Below are 18427 nucleotides of genomic sequence, written 5' to 3' on the forward strand. Positions count from 1 at the left end.
GGATATTTTTGTATGTTGGAGGGCATTTGGGTTTGAGCATACGCCATGTTTCAGTAGGAAATCCACGCAAGTCTTTGTACATGAGGCCCCAGGTCTTTACCCATGCAGAGTTACTGAGAGGATCATGGAAGTTTGATCATCCAGTCTACATGTGTTTTGTAGACTTGGAAAAGGCTTACAACCGTGTTCTCTAAGGAATTCTGTGGGGGTTGCTGAGGGAGTATAAAGTAGTGGAATCACTTTTGCAAGCCATCTTGTTCCTGTATAACCAAAGCAAGTGCTGTGTCCGCTTTCTTGGCACTAAGTTTAACTTGTTTACTGTGCGTGTTCGACTTCACCAGGGCTGCCTCTTGTTACTGATCCTGTTTGTGATTTTCATGGACAGGATCTTTAAGTGTAGTGTTGAAGAGTAACTACTGCAAAAGTTTGATCGCCTTTCGTTTTTAGCCTGCATTTAGGCACATCCAGGTATAGTTGGTTAGCAGACCTCAGAGCTCTGATTGGTCTGTGAACATGTATGAGTTAAGTTAAATACTAAGGGGCCAAATCATTCAAATTTTTAAAAACAAACATCAGGATCTTAAAATCAATTCTGAAGCGGACAGGAAGCCAGTGCAGAGAGGCCAGAACTGGAGTTATATGTTCCCGTTTCTTTGTACCTGTTAAAAGCCGAGCAGCAGCATTTTGCACAAGCTGCAGGAATTGCATATAGCGCTGGTCAAAACCTACGTACAACAAGTTGCAATAATCAAGAAAATAAAGGCATTAATCACCTTCTCCAGGTCATTAGGAGAGAGGTGTGGTTTTACCCTTGCCAGAAGTCGCAGCTGGAAAAAGGCACTTTTGACTACAAAGCCAATTTGCCTGTTAAATTTAAACTCACTGTCAAGAGTGACACCAAGGCGCTTCATGACGGAGCAGTTTTTTTTAACTCAGGGAGGGGGGCAGAGCAGCAGCACAATCACTGTAAAGTCCATGACCCCCAAACACCATGACTTCTGTCTTCCTGTCATTTAGATTTTGGAAGCTGAGGCTCATCCAAGTCTTGATGTCGGTTATACAGGCAAGTAGAGTTTGAACAGAGTTTTTACAGTTCATTTGTAAGGGCAGATAAATCTGAACATCATCAGCGTAACAATGAAAAATTAGAAACATGTACAGTGAGAATAATAAAGCGCCTAAGATAGATCCTTGAGGCATCCCAGAAATTAGAGGGGTCACACTAGAAGAAAAATCTCCCAAATGAACTGAGAATCTCCTGTCAGTCAGGTAGGACTGGAGCAGCATGAGGGCAGCATCCTTGATACCAATGTAATGTGACCGCAGGGTTCTGTGATCTACTGTGTCAAACGCAGCTGTTAAATCTAATGTTACCATGATGGCAGCACACCCAGAATCAACAGTTAAAATAAGATCATTAAACACTTAAAAGGGCAGATTCTGTACTATGTTGAGCCAGTCCCTGCTCCGGAGGGGGTCCAGGGGGGCTCGTCTCCGGATGTCTGACCATCCGTCAGACCAGCTCCAGCTCCTGCCCCCTGCCTTGCCGGTTGTCTGGCCGTCCGCCAGACCGTCTCCGGCTCCAGGTCCCTCCTTCCGGGCCCTTCCTCCCACCCAGGTTTTGGAATGTCTGGGATCTATCCCCTTGAGGGTGGGGCTCTGTCATGTCTGTTAGTTTTCTTATGTTTAAAGTTCCTGGTTAGTCTTTAGTTTTTACCATGTTTCCCTGGTCATGTCACCTGTGTTACTCCACTCAGCTGCACTCCATCACCCCCCCAGTATTTAGTTTCCAGGTTTTCTCATGCACATTGCCAGATCCTCACCGTCATCCATGCCACGCATCAGGTTTCTCTAATCTCAAGTCAGGTTCTTTCTTGTTTCTTCCACAGTCATAGTCAGGTTTTTGTTTTATTCAAAGTTTGTCAGGTTTTGGTATTCCGGCTCAGCTGTGCTTTTGTTTGTTTTTTTTGTAATAAATCAAGTTTTACTCTTGAAATATCTGGATCCGGGTCCTCATTCACCACGCCACACCACAACCAACGTGACAAAGTGCAGTTCTGTGTCCAACACTGTAGATCTGTTAATTTGCTTTCTTTTTGCATTGTTTCAGAGGCAGCAAATAAATGAAACTCATTACCATAATACCATAAAAGATGAACCAAATGAAAAATAGGAAAATCTGAGTGCAGCTTTGAAAGAGTGAAAATCTTCTCAGTGACCTTTATATTTGAAAACACATTCTGTTTGCTCTGCATGCCGACATGATGAGTCATTCCAGGTCTTTGATTGTAGAGGGGCAGGAAAGCAGACAGGCCTGATTTATCAATCACACTGAAGCACACTGCGCCTTCTTTAAGATTTTAGCTGACAGAATTCACTTGATCATTCTCTCTGTCACAGAACAGTCTGTCATGTGCTGAGGTATTCATTTCAGGTCCATGATAATAGAATAAATACCAGCAAACCTTAACATTCCCTTTCTCCAGCAGTTGCTTTCTATAGTGTTCAACAACACAAGAAATAATGGGATTTCACTTATTTGCTTCTATTGCATCTTTGAGGAAGTATCACAGCATGAAACCAACAGATCATGTGTCTGTATCAGAGTCTAATATTTCTTACTCTTGTGAGTACCATGAAAACATCCACTGTTGTGAAGAATGACACAATCCCACTGTGTGGGACTGTCAAGCCTCAGGAATCAGGCGGTGATCCAGTGCTTGAAACGGTATCAAACAAATATATTATTTTTGTATCTAAATTGTATTTCAATTCCATTCGTTACATTTCCTGAACTTGCTGCACAAAACATGGATTTTTTTTTTTTTTTAATATTTCATGTATCCTAAAAAAACAAGAAAAAAATGTTCCTTTCAAACTGTATTTACATTAAGCAGTAATGAAATGGAGTTTCGTTCTTATGGTTCATTTAATACACAAGCAGCACAAGCTGTTTCACATCATAATTAAGCTATAAATGAAAGTGTAGAAATGTGAAAATATGTGCATATGCATACATATATTTACACAAGTGAAAATGTGCTGGCACATGTAAATACAGTAAGTGCAGATGATTATTCAAATTGTATTCAATATTAAAAAAGCCATGTCAAACCTCATACTGATTTCATTACTAATGTTTGGAATGAATAAAGTCTTTAGTTTGCTATGAACGATGAATTTACCATCCATGTACTCTCCAAACGTGCTCTGAGCTCATGGAGAAGAGAGGCATGTTGTGACCTGAGCACTCTGTGGGATGTGCAAACTGAGGTAAGTCATGTAGACACATCATTTAGAGCTTTATATACTATGATTCAGTCAGGGTTTACTGTGAACTGACTGATCTAAACATGAGCATAAACATGAACAACAGCAAACTCAACTCACAGCCACTCACCCCAGCTAAAATGAATTAAGAAATAATATTAATGGTACTACTACTAATAATGATATTATCAGTAATAGTATACATGATAAGAATAATAGTCGGTTAATAGCCCAGTTAGTCGGCTGTGAACACACCAGGGTGATGGCCAGCGGTGTCCATGTGGGTCTTTCTGGGGTCCGCTGTCTCTGGGCCTTTCTCGGTAGTCAGCTGGTTGTGGATGAGTTTCCGTGGACTTTCAACGTGCCTGGCAAGTTGTGGGTCTCTTTTTTTCCACTGGGGGTTTGTCGTTGCCAAAGAGACGCAGGTTTTGATTTCATTGTAGGTGATTTCACCTGAGTGTTGGAGTTTGTTCGTTTGTTTGGGTCAAATAACTCTGGAGAGGTGAACTTCAATTCACAAAAAAATATTCAAAATTAGAGTCTGCATGTTCTCCCCGTGTATGCGTGGGTTCTCTCCGATACGCCGGCTTCCTCCCACTGTCCAAAAAACATGCATGTTAGGTTAACTGGTGTCTCTAAAATTGTCCTTCGGAGTGTGTGAGTGTGAGTGTGTGTGTGGTTGTTTGTCTGGTTCGTCTCTGTGTGGCCCTGTGATGGACTGGCAACCTGTCCAGGGTGTACCCCGCCTCTCGTCCAATGACAGCTGGGATAGGCTCCAGCCCCCCGATGAAGCGGGTATAGCAAATGGATGGATGGATATGTAAAATCAACAAAAGTTGCAAAGCTTACACTGGCTTTCTTTGCAGGAAGATATTACTGTGTAGTGACTAATACAGCAGCGAAAGTTAAAACATGCGATGGAAAAACGAAACTCATGGAGACGAGATAAAACAACGGACAAGCGAAAAACAAAAAACATATCTTTCTATTATTTACTTCTGCTTTCTTTGTCTTATTTCCTCTTTCTCTTTAATTCCTCCTGCCGGTTTTCCGAGTTTGATTTGCGGAGGCGGGGCATGACGCAGACTTAGGCTCAACTTTCAGCCAAAAATATGCCTGAAACCGTGATGGCGTTTCGTTTGCCTGGGCGTGTAAAGTAGAAGTTTTAATTCTAGTGTTAAGGGTTCTACAAAAGAAAGAAAAATTCTCAAAAGATTCTGAAAACACCACACCATCTAACACAGTTTTAAAAATCTAAGTGAGAATGAATCTGAAGAAAGCTGATAGAGGTCTGAGAGGTCTGTTTCTTGTCTTGTTAGATAAAAGGCAGATAGGTGTCACCTTTTGATTTCCATGTTCAGGTAGAGGGAGGAACATTTGGTCTGTCTGAGGCTCTTCACTCACATGAAAGGATTATTCTGATTCTCATTCACTGATAGCTTTTTCTTGCTGGTATTTTCATGTCCCACAGATAAGTCATGGGATAGGTCTGGTGGGAGAGAGTCCCTCAATTCATCTCCAAAGTAAAGGTTGTTGAAAATAGAGTTGAGTCCAGTCTCTTCCTGGTGTGGAAGTCCCACATCTGTCTCTTTGGGTCAAAATTTACACACAATAATTTTAAGGGGGGCTCCCAAAGATTAGGTTCCACATTAAATCCACATGTACATGTGTTTATTAAAAAATAGTAGGAAATTGGCAGTGGTTTGATACAGTGATTTTTTTTTTTTTTTGGGGGGGGGGGGTGTTCAAAAGAGAGGAGCCTGACAGTGAGTAGTTCACAGTCCACTAGTCAAAAATGAAAGCTGAATGCTCTTTCATGTGTCAGTGCACGCTCACGCACGCTCGGCAGCCTCCTGCGGACAGCTCGTGCGGACTGCAAAGTGTTTGGAGACCATTACGAATCATTACAAACGTATGAGAGCTGACGGAGGCTGATGAGAGCAGTTACCAGAAAGAGGCCCGGTGCCCTCTGTTGACTTCGGCTGCATCTATCTGAGCCCAAGGGAAGTGTTGCCGCTGCTCAAGTTTGCAGTCGGGCTTTGATGGAGGGGTGGAGAAGCACACAATAAGGTCACTCAGAGAGCATGGCAACCAATGGATTGGATGCTTCCTTGCAGTTACACCCACTAGGTTTATAAACTGACATGTTAAGTGAGGTTGGGCTCGGTAAGCGCGTTTTGCTCAAAGAGTGCCAGTGGATGTTTTATGTCAGACTCATTTGTATTCATGCCACGGGTTCAACTCGTCCCTATTTTCTCTGGCGGCATCATTCCTCTCACCTTTACAGACACAAAGCTGGATATCTTAACATGACCCAGACCTGTAAAATCCAGCAGACTCTCCAGTTATGCCAGTCCAGGCAATATTCGACTAACTAAATGCAGTGTTGATCTGCTTGATCTGAACCAAGCTTTTTTTGCACTCACAGTGGGGACTGAATCAGTTTGAAGCTGTTTTTATTGTATAAATCTATTTTGAAACTCAGGAATGAAGCACGTGACTGATAACATGCAGAGCGTTGGCTGAAAGAATTAGAACAGTTTCCTCCACAGACAAAGCTCAGCTTTTCTCCCTTTTATCCATTTTATCCATATTTAATTCCAAGACAAATAGAATTACAAGTGGACAGGATGGTAAATATTTACTTGATAAATTGATCTCACAGCAAACAACAGCATCCACATTAGCTTGATAAAGAAGAATCACATCCAGCTCTTCAGAATAAGAGGGATTTAGGGGTTAAACCAAACAGAAATTGACAAAATATTTTGAATGGAAATACATGGAAATAAAGCTCAGTCCAGCATGTGCGACTTATGCTTTTGGTATATCCACTGAGGCAGTGCTTTGTTCTTTCTATACTTTCTGTACCTGTGATGGGGTCAAATAAACAGAGCATAAAGCCACTGCCTCAGGATTTACCTTGATTCGGTTTAAATGTTTCCCTGGCCTGTATAATTCTGACATGCTTTCATGGTATCTGCTCTCACTTCCATAAATATGAGGTCCACAAGATTGGAAGCTCAAATATAAAGGGAAACATAATCCAAAAACAGAAATACAGCAAAAAAACAAGTTTGGGCATTGTAAAGATGAGATACACATAAAGATAAAAACATTTTTTACTGTTAAGACAAAAAAACATGTGTCATGCTTTTTCAACACACATCAAACTAGGAACAATGTATGCAGGAAATGTGAGCACCTCGGGTATTCCTGACCACACACATTCCTACACACATTTATAAAGCACAAACCTGATGTGGTGGAGTGGAAATGGGCGAAAAGGCAACAGATCTGCACAAAAACAAAACAGTTTCACTGGTGGAATGACGCATTTTTATTCCTGATTGCGTTACGTTCATAGAATATTATATAATTCTATAATATTATTATTTTATTATATTGCATTGTATAATAGCATTGTATATTGTTCTCTGCAGCATCGCATGGACATCGGGGGCAGTGCCTCTGGACTGGCAGATTGGGGTGGGGGTCCCCCTCTTCAAAAAGGGGGACCGGAGGGTGTGCTCCAACTACAGGGGGATCACACTCCTCAGCCTCCCTGGTAAGGTCTATTCAGGTGTACTGGAGAGGAGGATCTGTTGGATAGTTCTCGGATCCAGGAGGTGCAGTGTGGTTTTCGTCCTGGCCGTGGATCAGTGGACCAGCTCTAGACCCTCAGAAGGGTCTAAGATTTTTACGATTCCCATTCCATTTTCAATTCTGCTTAACGATCCGGTTCTTTATCGGTTCCCTTATCGATTCTCATTTGGAGAAAAAGGACAACAAACCGGTCGATTAGCTTTGTTTAGTTTAGCCGAGGACATGCTAACGTTGCTAACGTTGCTGGGTTCAGATTCACCAATGTTAGTCCGGAGCAGATCGAAAACGCGACATTCATTCATAGTTATTGCATGTTGGTAGTGTTTCCTCCCTTTGGTGAAATATTCACTTTGCATGTTGCCCGGAGACTGCAGACTATATCACCAGAGGCCCTAAATTTCATATTGGGTGATTTTAATCATGTTTCCCTGGTAAAGACCCTTACAAACCTTTTCCAATATGTCTCCTGTCCAACCAGATGTGGCAAGACTTTGGATCTGTGTTATGGGTCTATTAAAAATTCTTTTAAATCACTTCCTCTTCCCTCTTTGGGCTCGGCAGACCATAACTGTGTGTATCCTCCCCCCACCTATAAGACTGTTCTAAAGAGGGAGAAAATCCAAACCAGGGAGGTGAAAGTCTGGACAACTCACTGCAGGGATGCTTTGATTGTACGGACGGGGAAATGTTTGAGGAATCATGTGAGGACGTGGATGAACGAGCTGATGTGGTCTGTTCATATTCAGCTTTCTGCAGAGACATGATTATTCAAAATATATCCCAATAAAAAGCCATGGATAAATAAATCCTTTATAATGAAAAAGAAGCTCGTGTTTAAACAAGGAGAAGCATCAGATCTACACACAGCTAATAGAGAACTTAAAGTAGAGATCTTAAAGGCAAAACAGAGCTATAAAAGCAAAATGGAGAACAAAATGGCTTCTAACAGCCTTGGTTCAGCCTGGTCCAGTATGAAGACCATCACCAGCCTCCAGAACACAAGAGAAAGCATTAATGTCACTTTAAATGGCTTCAGCTCAATTACTGACTTTGCTAATGCTCTTAATTGTTTTTACAATCGTTTTGATATGTTTGATTTTAGCATGAAATACAAACACTTCAGCTTGAACTGCGTGACAGTCAGAACTTCTCTGTCACAGGAGGATGTTGAAAGAGTTTTTTTCTGCACAAAGCTTAACAAAAGTCATGGACCAGATAACATCTGTGGTCGGTTACTTAAAACCTGTGCAGAAGAATTGAGTCTGGTTTTCCACAAGATTTTTAATAGATCCTTAGAAGCGCAGCAGGTCCCCAGGATTTGGAAGGACGCCGTGGTCGTCCCGGTCCCTAAATCCCGTCGCCGCACAACACTGAATGATTTTAGACGGGTGGCCTTGACTTCAATCATTATGAAAATCTTTGAAAAAATTTTGAAAAATACAGAGAGTGGATTTGACCAATTGCAATTTGCCTATAGGCCCAAAAGGGGGAGTGGAGGATGCCACACTCACCCTTCTTAATTTTATTTTTAAACATCTTGAAGGAATCTGGCTTTTATTCATCGATTTTTTTTTTTCCTCTGCTTTTAACACAGTCCAGCCGAATGTTTTAACACAGAGGCTTTTAGAACATTTGAACTTGAGTACAAATCTTGCGGGCTGGATTTTAAACTTCTTAACAAATGGGACACAGAGGGTCAGAGTTAATGGGTTTTTATCTGAAAAAGAGTGCTCTTCCACAGGCTCACCACAAGGGTGCGTGCTCTCACCTTTGTTATTCATTTTATACACTAATATGTGTATTTTATTTTAAAGTATGCAGATGACTCTGTAACTGTTATCCTGCTGCAGGGAAATTAAAACGACCACGGCCCTGTTGTTGACAACTTTGTCAAGGTGTGAAGACTCTCACCATCTTAATTTCACAAAGACCAAAGACATGGCTACTGATTTTAGGAAGAATACCAAAACACCTGAACCTGTTCGGATCAAGGGACAAGTCATTGAACAAGTGCAGTCCTGTAAATATCTGGGGACAATCATTGACTCGACCCTGAACTTTAAAGAGAAGTGCAAAGCTGTGAGCAGGAAGGGACGCCAGCGGCTGCTCTGTCTGAGGACGTGGTCCTCCACAGCTGGGCTTGGAGTCGCTGTACCCCCCCGTCCCTGAGCCAGTGAGTTCCAGCTGCTGCCGACAGGACGCAGGACCACACGCTGTAGGAACAACTGCTGCTGTCTCTCTTTTGAATAAAACCTAACGTACTTTACTTCTGAGATCTATTTTACAATTTATTTATTTACTTAATTCAATTTATCAGAAACCCTGACCCTGGTTTTAACCTTTATTTATTGTTCCTTGCCTTGTGGGCAATATCGACTTTTATCCTGTTCAGTGAGCACTGTGAGAACCTGCCGTGTCTCACTTTGTACTGTCTGGACCTGTCCTCTGGACCTGTCCTCTGGACCTGTCCTCTGGATCTGTCCTCTGGACCTGTCCTCTGGATCTGTCCTCTGGATTCTGTCCTCTGGATTCTGTCCTCTGGACCTGTCCTCTGGATCTGTCCTCAGGATCTGTCCTCTGTCAAATTAATGTCCGTTAATAAGGTGTGTGAGATGCCTTCTCCTATTTTCTGCAGAACAAATCTACGGGCACTAATAAAGTCAACTTGATCTTGAACCTTCAGCTCTCACTGGAGCGGTTCGCAGCCGAGTGTGAAGCGGCTGGGATGAGAATCAGCACCTCCAAGTCTGAGACCATGGTCTTTGGCCGGAAAAGGGTGGAATGCTCTCTCCGGGTGGGGAATGAGATCCTTCCCCAAGTGGAGGAGTTCAAGAACCTCGGGGTCTTGTTCACGAGTGAGGGACGAATGGAGCAGGAGATTGACAGACGGATCGCTGCGGCGTCTGCAGTGATGTGGGCTCTGCACCGGCCCGTCGTGGTGAAGAAGGAGCTGAGCCAGAAGGCCAAGCTCTCGATTTACCGGCCAATCTATGTTCCTCCCCTCACCTATGGTCACGAGCTGTGGGTAGTGACCGAAAGAACGAGATCGCGAATACAAGCGGCCGAAATGAGTTTCCTCTGCAGGGTGTCTGGGCTCTCCCTTAGAGATAGGGTGAGAAGCTCGGTCATCCGGGAGGGGCTCGGAGTAGAACCGCTGCTCCTCCGCATCCAGAGGAGTCAGATGAGGTGGCTCGGGCATCTGGTGAGAATGCCTCCTGGACGCCTCCCCGGTGAGGTGTTCCGGGCCCGTCCCACTGGGAGGAGGCCCCGGGGAAGACCCAGGACACGTTGGAGAGACTATGTCTCTAGCATGGTTGCCGCGTCTGCTAGCGTGAGCGCTGTTGATGACGTCATGATTTCGTGCCGGCTATATATAGTGCAATCTTCTCCGTCACAGAGGTGGCGCTGCTACGTGAAGGTTACCGCTACTCTACAACCACGAAAGTGGAGAAGAAAACAATGCCTCTGTCAAGAGCAGGAACACTGTCATCAATGATGCTGCTGCAGTATCTGGGAGATGAAATGCTTCGTGTGTTTCTGTGTTTCACCAAGTTCGTGAGCCAAGACAATTCAGTCAGTAGAGGTGAAGGTTTGAAGCCCCCGGCATCACCACTTGGAGTCTCTGCCCTCTTCTTTGCCTTCAGGTATCTGTCCCGTAGCTTCTTCCACACATTCTTACAGAACTCTCCCTCTTTCCCCAAAGTTCTGCCCATCTCTGTGCACCAGTTTTGGGAGTTTACGTGCTCCCTGTGCCGTTTCCCTGCAGTGTCGTACAGCTGTCTGTACAAACGCACCTCCTCACTGAGCCTGGTCTCACATCGGTCCATCCGGTTTGTTGTTCTCAGCGCAGCCAAGTTACAAAATTCAACTGGTGATAACGCGCTGCGGCGTCTTTTCATGGCGTCCGCCAGGCCTGAAACGTCATTTTGACGTCACGGTCCGCCACCGCCGTGAGCCACGCATCAGCTGTAAATCCAGCTTGAGTCTCTCGGCTGGCCTGGGAACGCCTCGGGGTCCCCCCGGAGGAGCTGGAGGAAGTGGCCGGGGACAGGGGCGTCTGGGTTTCTCTGCTCAAGCTGCTGCCCCCACGACCCGACCCCCGGAGAAGCGGCAGATGGATGGATGGATTGTTCGATAATGTACTCTTTAAATGTAGTTGCTGTAGATGAATGAAGCCGTGCAGAACAGTCATGCATTAGGATTGCTGCTCTGTCATTGTTGGAAGACACTGCTGTTGAGACTTTAAGAAGAGGATAAGTATTTAGAAATCATTCTTATTTTGTGGCACAAAATTATAACGTGCCATTTATATTTACTGATTTGTGCTTTCAACAGCTGTTTAAGAAAACCGCCGACATAAGGTGATCCATCTGTGCATCCATGCCTTCCTCCTAATCATCTCCACACCGGCTGTATGTCATACAGGACACCTGCTCATTGCTGAAAGATAAAGCAGGGCTCGCAGCTCTGTAGTCTATATGTACATGCCTTTTGTTTCGAATTGTTTTTCTAACCCAGAACTTAAGCCATGAAAAAAAGAAAACGAATAAAAATGCCTTTACTTTTTGCTGTGTCATTCACTTAGTTGAGTTTTGTTTTCAACATTTGGTACATAAATGTACTTTTTCTTTGCTGTCACCTTCACTGACATGTCTGTTTATTTGTGAGTCAAACACTATTTTTACAATCAATAAACTGATTAACAGATAGTTTACCTCCAATAATGCTAAGGAAGGAAGGGGAAGTTAATATTGTGCATAGTTTCATGATAACTGAGATTTATTAAAGGGAGCCATATGTAGGAGGCTTTATGAATCTGGTAGAAAGAATACATACGCACATTTCTGCCTTTGTGTGGACACACGCTTTTGGTCATGAAACCACATAGATAAGGAACTACACAAACTACACAATTCTATGCATGTTCCCTTGACTGCGACATCAGGTCTGTTATCCAGTGAATGATAATGGACTCTGACCATCTCAGAAACAGGACTGCGAGTCACTGAAAGGACCAGAGAGTTTTAATCAACATTTCCTTCCAACATCATTTTGGAAGAAAGCGATTCATTTATTGAACTGTTTAAAAGATCTTACCCGCCCGCTTAAGTGTTTTGAGAACTTCATTAAGGCTGTTCACAAAGAGAGAGTCTAATCTTATTCAAACAGGACCGGACCGGATTAAATGGAAGTGTCTGTTCAGAATGATGAGCGATGCTCATGTCACTGGGTCTGATGTCAGAGTCCTGTGTTGTATGCCTCACCAGCGACCCAAACACCTCTCTGCTCCGCTGGACAAACGAGCTATTTGAGGCATCAGTGATCAGGACATATTTAGTCAATGAAAAGGAAAAAAAGAGAAACAAACAGAATTTCAAGAAGACTTTACTCCAAGGTGGTACAAACTAAAAACGGTTAGCAGAGATAATATCAGATAACTGCTGAAAGCAAGATGGCTGAAAACTGTCAGTGAATGGAGCATTGTTGGTGGAGTGGAGCTTTGTATTCAGAGCCAAACCTAAATTATTTTGGCTGTTCCTCATTTTAAAATGGTTTATAAGCCTTTAAACTAACTGCTTCCTGCTTATTAAATGCTCATATCCTCATGTCAGTTCAGATGAATATGTATGAAAGGACTTTCTTCCTCTGCTCAGACAGGAACACTTTGGCCTTTGAGGATGATACTCAGCAACGCTGCGTTACCCTGTTGCTGCAGTTTGATGCGCATGCCTTTCCAGCACTCTGCACATGTTCTGTAAAAGCAAATGTTCGGCACACTCATGCTCCGCCATCATTCCCCTCCTCTCTGCGTGTCTTTACTCTGACTTGAATCAACAACATCACAAGAGAAGCCAATCCCATCAGCAGCCCTTTGTCATGGCGGTGTGATTGTTTCTATCTGTCTGTGTTTGTGCATAATTATGAGGTGATAGCATGTCATTTCTAATCTGCTCGGAGAATCATTTACCACTTGTTAGGGAAGCTGAAGCCAAACAGCGGGATTTTGGATTGATGTTTACCTCCATCCTCTTCCTGATTCGTGTCCAGGGTGGACTTATAAGACTTTTAGAGATCCTCTGTAGAGTCTTAAGGAAACATTTTCATCTGACAGTCAACATGGTTTCCTTTAAATAAACCTCCAAAGTTTCCCCACAAATAGCTTGGCCTTGCCCATATCTTAATTCCTTCCAACTGTACACCTCACCAAATCTTAACATTTTATTCCATTGATTTGATTTTTTGTGAGAATGATTAAAATTGGTCTTCACAGTTTTGTAAAACCCATACAGTCTATTTGAAGCTTGCAGTTTAAAGCCCATTACAGCTCATCATGTGAATGAATGAATACATTTTGAGGTAATATGCATACAGTAATGTCTACAACAGTTCTGCTTCATTTGGCCTATTTGCTAGTTAACAGAGACTGTGCTGTATGTACCATATAAAGTCAGATAAGAAGAGCTCTGTGAGCTCTGGTGAACTGATGAAGCTGCTTTAAATCTAGTTCAAATCATTAAATAAATTGTTACGAATTGATGTCTGTGTCCACCTATGCATCCACTGATAGTGACTCATGGGGCACAAAGTGAACGTGCAAATGAACATTGTCCCTGCTTAGATCTTTGCTGTTCTTTAAGCCATCATTTTGGAGATGCAGAATTCTGTGGAACAAGGTGGAACAATAAAAAAGCACACAGAGTGGAATAAGGTGGTTTCTGAGTATTTGGCCCATTTTACAGAGTAATAATGGATGCAGTTCAGAGCTCTCTCATGTTAGAAGTGATATGGGGAATGGAAGTATTGCTCATTTATATTAAGTAACACTTAATACATCCCTCTCATTCACTCAACACACATATGCATTTAAACAAAGCCACATAGATGTACTCCCACCTTGCCGAAACAGTAAACAGCCCACACATAAAGCTCTTTACTCACACAAGCACTGATACCTGTTATATATCTGCACTTTTTATGCAGAGAAATCTTTTCACCATCGTGACACACTGGTGAGCACATCAGGGACAGTGAGGGTGTTCAGTGTCTTAAACAAGGACACATGAAGACATGTGGCATGGCTGGGGATCTTCATATGGCAAGAGGAGCAGCTGATCAGCGGGCAGATTTACGAGACATTCCCTTAGTTCCATAAAACCAGGTTTTTAAATAAGTTTGTCAAAGAGAACATTTTAACTTCCTGAAGAACTTCCTGATGAAAGGAAGTAAATAAAGCCTTCAATGATCAGTCAGTGAACACTGAAGAAGTCAAACTTCTGCATGTGGCAGGTGGAGGTGGTTAAGGAATGATCAGACCACTGTATTCTCTGCTCTGTAAATTCTGCTCGGCTGCATCATTCAGAGAGAAAACTTCCCCCGCGTGTTTCATGCATGGAGACCTGGTGAGAAGGTCCTATGAGGCATCTGGCAGCTTTTGTTTTTTCCCAAAGTACAGTACAGGTTCAGGTGTTGCTTGGGCAGACTGGAAGATGAATTCCTTCAAGATGCAGAAATCACCATCTTTAATTCTTTGCTTCACAATAAAGACTCCACATCACATTTAAATGTCATATTATTATCATCATTATCAGAAGCTGCATTAGAAAGTACTTTCTTTTATATCCACATCATTGTGCAAAGTTTGATCGTGATTAAATGCACCCAACAACCCAACTCGTACTTTCTACCCTCTGCACTAATGTAGGGAAGAGCTGCTGTCTTGAATCTTTTCATGACATCCTCAAAGAGATTGAAAAAGTCTACACTTTTCATGTAATCAGCCTATATTCGCGTACAAATTTACATTCTAAGACACGGGTCGTGTTTCCTCTACATTTCCAGGAGGTTCGCTGGTTTTCCCAAGCAGCTTTTTTCAGATTCTTGACTCTGTGCAGGAAAAATACACACGGCAGCTTTCGTTTCAAACAGCCTCCCCTGATAAGAAATAAGGCTAACAATGCGATGTTTGCATCAAAAGGCCACTTTAGCCCAACATCCAAGAGTCACGTGGGATCAAACTCACATCAAAGCCCAACTGATGCCGCTATGAGAGCTAGGCAACAATGGAACAATAATTAAAGCCACATGGATGTCAATCTTTACCCACACACACACACATACACAGCGCTCCTCTTTGTGTCTGAATTAGAAAAACCTCTGTTTGATGTCTGCCATGACAAAATCACAGCCTCTCAAAATTATGAGATGAAGCTACCTGCCACACAATAAGTAACTGAGTCATTTTCATCCATTCGAATACAGTAAACACATCCAGCCACGCTCACCCACAAAGTAGCCCATCATTATTCTGGGAAAAGTGGAGGTGTCAGAACCAGCAGTAATGCAGCAGCAACACAAAGCCGGGCAAACTTTATGTGTTCAATGAGGTGGTAATATGTAAGAATATGTTTGATGTGTTCTGGCTCCACTGACTCTGCCACTTTTACCCATTTATGAATAATCAGGCTCATTTACCATGTAATTAATACCAGAAATGCTCTTCTTCTTTTCTTTTTTTTAAAAAAAATGATATATTTCACATTTCTTAAATGAATTCTTTGAATTTTTTTTTTCAAAAAATGTTTTTGCTCATTGCAAATTATCCAATCGATCCATCAATATATAAATATAAATATATATATATATATATATATATATATATATATATATATATATAATATTTTACACAACAAATATCTGAAGGACATTACAAGTTGAGGAGCTCATTCTAAAAGTTGGGGTGTGAGTTGCCGTCACTGCCCGCTGCACAGGCTGATGACATTTGGCGCGTGTCCGTAATAGTGCGGATACATATTGAATGCCCATTTCCTCATTTTAGTGGCTGTGCTTAAAACAGAGCATGGGGGTGGGGGTAGGGGTGTCTTGTACCTCTTGATCATCAATGTCCTCCACGCTGTCAGTGGGCTCCGGCGCTCTAACGAACCACCACTGGATCTCCAAATACACAGAGGCGGTTCTGCTCTGGAAAGCACACGCCATTTCTATGTTCTGTCCCTCTTTCACCGTCATGTTGGAGGGCAGATCCGTGAAGCGACCTGCAGATGAGGAATGAGTGGAAGGAGGAGACGGGGAGGAGGGGGATGGGTTATAATACTGAGGGCATAGTTTGTAGGATTTCTCCAAGCAAAGAAATCCCAAATGTATGAGGCAGTTTAGAAAGTGCGGTATTTTACCAGTTGAGTGAGATGTTCACCCCACCAAGCCCTCACCTACCCCCAGTTACAGATAATGACGCGACTTCATCGGGAAAAACGCACCAGCACAGTACAGCTAAATTATTCAGAACCTCCGTCGTGCGCAGGCTCGAACAGAGATTTTTATAGACATTTCCTCGCTCTCCTGTTCAGCCTCTCTTTTTCTGTTGAGCCTACTTATGATAAACTGGACTGAACCAGAGTCAGAGCAGGCTCATCAAAGACAAATTGGATTTTGATAGGGGGGGGTCATCCTTCAGAACAGTGCAGGTGACATAGACAAATGACACTAAACTTTCACACCTAACCGTGATCTACTTTATCTTTTCAAAGAAAAAGCCGTCCCGTCCAGGCTCTTTGTGCAACGGAATTCTTTTAGCAGCGATGTGTTTGAAAGTGGAGATCTCAGCAGTAATCCGGACGGGCAGAGTGGAGCGTTGCTTTCAGGACCGCGGACAGCGGCACGCAGCTGCTTTCCGCGGTGCTGAAACCTCCGGCGGATCGCTCACTCTCCCTCCAGGCCATCCTGGAGAAGAAGACTCTTTCTTTACCAAGCAACATGTTCCGTTGCTGTAAAGAAGCGCGAGAGGAACAGAAGACAAACCGCTGCCCGCTGTCTCCAGCGGCTTATGAAATTCCAAACAATCACCAGTTGCTTATGTTTTCCATCGCTTGTGTTGAAACGCAACCTTTCGTGACATTTAATCGTGTGATTGTTTCTAATTTTTCAGTCAATTACAATTCCCTTAATATAAAACATTTCTCCAAACAGCTTCCCGTGCATTTATAGAAAGGCTGCGCACTTTTAACACTTTCTCTGAGCTCCCAGCTCCCGGTGCGCAGGGCAGCGAACCCCGAAACGACCACATCCACACCGACTGTTTGGTAGCAATATGTTGTTCTTACCTTCAAAGGAGAATCCGAACTGAACACAAAATCCGACAAAGAAAATAAATCCAACGGTATCCTGAGAGGTCCACATCATTCCAATACAGATGGGGTTGTTTTCACATGAGACGAAGGCTGAAAAAAGACGGATCTTTCCCCTCCAAAAGAAAAAAGGAAAAAGAGAGCAAAGCCTGCACACCAGCAAAATCAAGCACGCGCGTGGCGAGGGTGCCTGAACGGTGATTTCCGAAGGATAAACATGCTGGAAAACTACAGCTGATCGTTGGTGAAGTTGTTCAATGTTTTTTCTCCTTCTCTCTGTGAGAGCGACTGTCGACTGCTTGGCTGTACCGAAGTCTGAGAAATAACCCGGTTGGTCTTCTTCTGCGCTAGCGGAGAGACGTCAGTCCAACGGATCACAGTGGCATTCACACACTCCCCCACATGTGCGAGCGTGCTCCTTATCCGGCCCTTTACTCTCATATTGACCGCTTGGTTTGATGTGCAAACCAATAAGTAAAATAAAAAAATTGATAAAAGGCAGTGCTGCACATTTTAGAGCAGAGGGGGATTCATTTAGAAATAGTTAGAAATCGTGTCTTGTTTGTTATTTGTACTTCAGGCTCTTGGATAGAATAAACTTCTATAATGAGGGTGTCTCCGACTCCTCGGCGCTCATGAGGTAAAAAGGTTATAAAACTATGTTGTACCGTCAGAAAGAGGGGATGAAGGTGACCAGCAATCTGCCAAATGCACAGCATGTCCTGAGTCATTAAGCCAGCGGAGAACACACTGGAGTATCATTCTGGGCACAGTGAGAACACTTTTCCCTCAATGGGCACAGATTGTGCCACTTTTAGTATTTTCTCTTATTGGATTTTTTAATTTGATTTTTTTTTAATTTATTTGAATAGGGACAATGCACATTAATGAACATCAGTATAAAAACAAATGTAAATATGCCGGAGTATAGCTACAAAGCCAGTTTTCATCCGTAGTCCCTAGGCAGGCAAATACACAAGAAAGAAAATACATAAGAAAGAAAATATAATATACAATAGAAGCATCACAGGGAATGTTTAGAGTCTAATGGTCACATGACTGGTTTGCTTTCAGCCATAGTTTGAGCTGAGCTCTAAAGCTGATCAGTGTGGGGCTCTGCCGTATGTGCAGAGGAAGACTGTTCCTGATGTTCGTGGCCCTCACAGAGAGAGTGTTCTGTCCAAAAGTTGTTTTCCTCTGGGGGACCTCACAGTCTCCTCTGGAGGAGGCCCTTGTTCTCAGGCCACTTGAATTCCTAGGTTTGAACAAGGTAAACACTGGAGGTGGAGCTAGTCCATGTAGCGCCTTATAAATGAAGCATACATACTTAAAATTAATAAAAGTTTCAAAATTTAAAAGATTGTACTTGTTTAAAACATTACATGCATGAAAAGAATTGGGTTTTCGGT

General features: G+C 42.9%; 1 protein-coding gene across 1 annotated transcript in view; it reads right to left on the reverse strand.

Annotated features, from left to right (window-relative positions):
- Positions 1-17380, reverse strand: part of vstm2a (V-set and transmembrane domain containing 2A) — a 147683-nt gene extending 130303 nt beyond the window's left edge. Inside the window, exons 1-2 of the mRNA XM_075452820.1 lie at positions 16995-17380; positions 15763-15929 (exon numbers count right to left, since the gene is read on the reverse strand). Of these exons, the coding sequence (XP_075308935.1) occupies positions 15763-15929; positions 16995-17073 (246 nt within the window). The 5' untranslated portion in view covers positions 17074-17380. The remainder of the gene's footprint in view (positions 1-15762; positions 15930-16994) is intronic.
- Positions 17381-18427: the final 1047 nt, after the last annotated feature.

This window comes from Odontesthes bonariensis, chromosome 20 (assembly GCF_027942865.1).
Source record: "Odontesthes bonariensis isolate fOdoBon6 chromosome 20, fOdoBon6.hap1, whole genome shotgun sequence".
NCBI classification, from domain to species: domain Eukaryota; kingdom Metazoa; phylum Chordata; class Actinopteri; order Atheriniformes; family Atherinopsidae; genus Odontesthes; species Odontesthes bonariensis.